Source organism: Chaetura pelagica, unplaced genomic scaffold, assembly GCF_000747805.2.
Source record: "Chaetura pelagica isolate M959 unplaced genomic scaffold, ChaPel_1.0 scaffold275, whole genome shotgun sequence".
Classification (NCBI taxonomy): domain Eukaryota; kingdom Metazoa; phylum Chordata; class Aves; order Apodiformes; family Apodidae; genus Chaetura; species Chaetura pelagica.
The window spans coordinates 9,395,116-9,398,863 of NW_009953486.1; the positions used below are offsets into that span (position 1 = coordinate 9,395,116).

Sequence of the window (3,748 nt, forward strand, 5' to 3'; positions counted from 1 at the left end):
TGCTGCCTTCCCTGTCACTGGGACTGTCACCAGGAATCCAGATCATCACCAGGCAAGTGGCTCCTGGTGCCAGCTACAGCAGACAGCTTGACTGACCTCGGGTCGTGATCTCAGGCACGGAGCATCTGCTGTGCAAATGGCAAAGCTGCATCAGGCCAGGAATGTAGTTGTGGCGAATGCCTCGGACAGCCCTGGCCTTCCACAGGCTGGGGGAGATCAGGAACTGCTTTAGCTTCAGCAAAAGGGAAAAAAAAATCCCCCCCTTTTTTTTTTTTTTTAAATATGGCAGGGCTCTGGTCACCCCAAGCCCAGAAAAATGGGCTTGTGTTGCAGGGAAATTCCACTTTCTTAGGAAATAACCCCAGTGCACTGAGTTGGGTGAATGCCAAAAGCTGCAGAGGTGGGGGGGTGGGAAGGCTGGGAGCCAGGAACATCTGTGTGATGCTGCCCTTGAGTTTTGGGACCCTGCCTTCTCTTGCAGCTCCAGCTGAAGACTCAACAGATGCTGTTAAAACAGCAGTGATGTGCGTGGGGTGTGGAGAGCATCTCACACGTGGTTTGTGGCCTTGCTGAGTTGAGGAGGTCTGAAATACGTGGTCCTGTCTGCAGCATCCTTGCTCTCAGCAGCAGCAGAAGAAATCAGGTGTCTCTGTAGGCAGAGGCTCTTACCTCAGGCACAGTGTTTTGAGCTGGTGAGAAACTTCCTGACAGGATGGTTGGAAAATTCTGATTTTGAAGAAATGGAAATATTCAGTGGGGAACAGGTTGATTTTGGGTCAGGTTTTTCTGATGGAATGCAGGCAGGTTTCCCAGGATATCTCTGCCTCATATCACTCCTGTGTGCCACCTGAGCCAGGAGCCTGGTCACCCAGGGAGCCCAGGCACTGCCCTCTCCTCCAAAACACTGTGATAGGTCTTGGCAGGGCTGTGTGAGGGGATATTTTGGCAGTTTTCCTCCACAAATGCGAATTTGATGCAGGCTGTAAAAGAGGTATGTTTGTGTTTGTCTTTAAACAGGTGATTCACAGGTTGTATGTGTGAAAGTACTGTAAATCCAAGGTCAAGTTATTTTTTCCAGTGAAAGAGGCTGAAAATTATTTATTGAGTGAAACAGCTAAGTACTAGGACAGTTGTGCTTTGATTTCAAGGGAACTAACCCCTCCTCCCTCTCCTTATCCTCAGGTTCAGTGGCAAGTATGAACATTTGTCAACATTTGACAACAACTCCATGGGACATCATGAATTTGCTGGAATCTGGACCACAGAGCACTTGCCATAGTGCTTTTTGAATTTAAATTTCATTTCTGTGAAAGACAAATAATCACCCGGATCAACTGTAGTGATGGCTAGCAAAAGAAAATCCACCACTCCCTGCATGATACCCGTAAAAACACTGGTGCTTCAGGAGACTGAACTGGACCATGTGGAAGATGATCATGAGGGAACGAAGCAAGATGTTCCTGCGGAAGGGCCAGCAGCGAGTGATGCTGGTGCCAGTAGCAGTAATAATGGAGCTCTGTCTAACGGGCACCGCGGTATTGCTGATGGTGACACTTTTATCTGCAAGTCTTGTGACTTTGGATCTCAAGACGTGCATCACTTCTTCAGGCACTTGGACTCTGAGCACTCAGACTTCAGCAAAGACCCCGCATTCGCTTGCGTTGCGTGCAACTTTCTGGCCAACAGCCACGAAGGGCTCTCGCACCACAACGCGGAGTCACACGCTGGTGAAATGAGCTTCATCTGGAAGGTGACTAAGCAGGACAATCGTATAACTGTGGAGCAAAGTCTCTGTGAGGCCACCAGCAGCCATGACCCTCTGGGAGAGGTCGCTGAGGAAGGAGCGGATGGCCAGTCTGAAATTATCATTACCAAAACCCCCATCATGAAGATAATGAAAGGTAAACCGGAGGCCAAAAAGATCCACACGCTGAAGGAGAATCTGTCAAGTCAGCTGGGCAGTGAGTCAGAGGTGAAAGATGGAGACCATTCATTCCCAAATGGGGCTGTGCCAGTCAGCCAGCCCACTGCAAGTTCGACAAAATCATCTCATATAGTGAATGGTTCCATCATAGGAAATGTCCCTGTTCTGCAGGCGGGTGTTGCACAACTTGTGTCACTACAGCAGCAACCCCCATTGCATCAGCAGCTACCTACGTCCAAGTCCCTTCCCAAGGTGATGATCCCCCTGAGCAGCATTCCAACGTACAACGCCGCCATGGACTCCAACAGCTTCCTCAAAAACTCTTTCCACAAGTTTCCCTACCCCACAAAAGCCGAGCTGTGCTACTTGACCGTGGTGACAAAGTACCCAGAAGAGCAGCTGAAGATCTGGTTCACTGCCCAGAGGCTGAAGCAGGGCATCAGCTGGTCACCGGAGGAGATCGAAGATGCCAGGAAGAAGATGTTCAACACGGTTATTCAATCTGTGCCCCAACCCACCATTACTGTTCTGAACACGCCGCTGGTTGCAAATCCCGGGAGTGTCCCCCATCTTATCCAGGCAACTTTACCAGGCCACGTGGTGGGGCAGCCGGAGGGGACAGGGGGGCTGCTGGTCACGCAGCCCATTATGGCAAACGGGTTGAAGGGCACCAGCTCCTCCTTCACCTTGGCAGTGACTTCTGTCCCCAAGACACAGCCGGCAGCGCAGCACAGCACCGTGAGCTCCAGCAACACGTCAGGGGTGAAGGTGGTCAGCAGCGGCCAGTCGCTGCTCACCGCCTGCCCGGCCATCTCCTCGCAGACCTTCCTGGATCCCAACGTGTACAAAAACAAGAAGTCCCACGAGCAGCTCTCAGCCTTGAAAGGCAGCTTCTGCAGAAACCAGTTCCCTGGCCAGGCTGAAGTCGAGCGGTTGACAAAAATCACTGGCCTTTCCACCAAGGAGATTCGGAAATGGTTCAGCGATAGGAGGTACCACTACAGGAACGTGAGAGGCAGCCGGGCGGTGTTCCCTGGAGACAACACTCTTGATTCCCTGCCCGAAATACCCTTCGATGTCTCTCCCAGAGGGGCTGAGCTGAGCCCTGCAGCAGCAGCGGCCGCGCCGGCCCCTCACCACCCACCGCGGCGGCAGTCATGGCACCAGGCACCCGACTTCACGCCCACCAAGTACAAAGAGCGGGCACCGGAGCAGCTGAAGGCCCTGGAGAGCAGTTTTGCCCAAAATCCCCTTCCTGCGGAGGAAGAGGTGAACCGCTTGAGGGCAGAGACAAAGATGACACGGAGGGAGATCGATAGCTGGTTCTCGGAGAGGAGGAAGAAGAAGGTGGCAGAAGAAAATCAGAAGGTGGAAGAGGTGGCTCGCCCGGAGGAGGAAGAGGTGGAAGGTGGTGGTGGGGAAGGGGAAGACTCCTCGGATGAGCTGAGGGCTGCAAGTGAAAACGGTTCAGTCGACGCCTCTGGCAACAACCCGAACTCGGTGGAGCGGAAGGTGAGTCCCATCAAAATCAACCTGAAGAACCTCCGAGTGACTGAGTCCAATGGCAAAAATGAGTTACCAGGGGCTGGTGCCAACGAGAAAGGGGACGGCAGCTCCAGCCGGCCACCCACCCCTCCAAAAACCAAACTGAACTTTAAAAAAACAGCCCAGCAGCGGCATCTCCTGAAGCAGATGTTCGTGCAGACCCAGAGGCCCACGAACCAGGAATACGACGCCATCGTTTCCCAGACGGGCCTGCCGCGGGCAGAGGTGATTCGCTGGTTTGGGGACAGCCGGTACGGATACAAGAACGGGCCGCTGACG

At 53.1% G+C, this 3,748-nt stretch overlaps 1 protein-coding gene across 1 annotated transcript in view; it reads left to right on the plus strand.

Annotated features, from left to right (window-relative positions):
• The first annotated feature begins 1,342 nt into the window (after window positions 1-1,342).
• Window positions 1,343-3,748, plus strand: part of ZHX3 (zinc fingers and homeoboxes 3) — a 4,163-nt gene continuing 1,757 nt past the window's right edge. Inside the window, exon 1 of the mRNA XM_009998796.1 lies at window positions 1,343-3,741. Coding sequence (XP_009997098.1) covers window positions 1,343-3,741 — 2,399 coding nt within the window. The remainder of the gene's footprint in view (window positions 3,742-3,748) is intronic.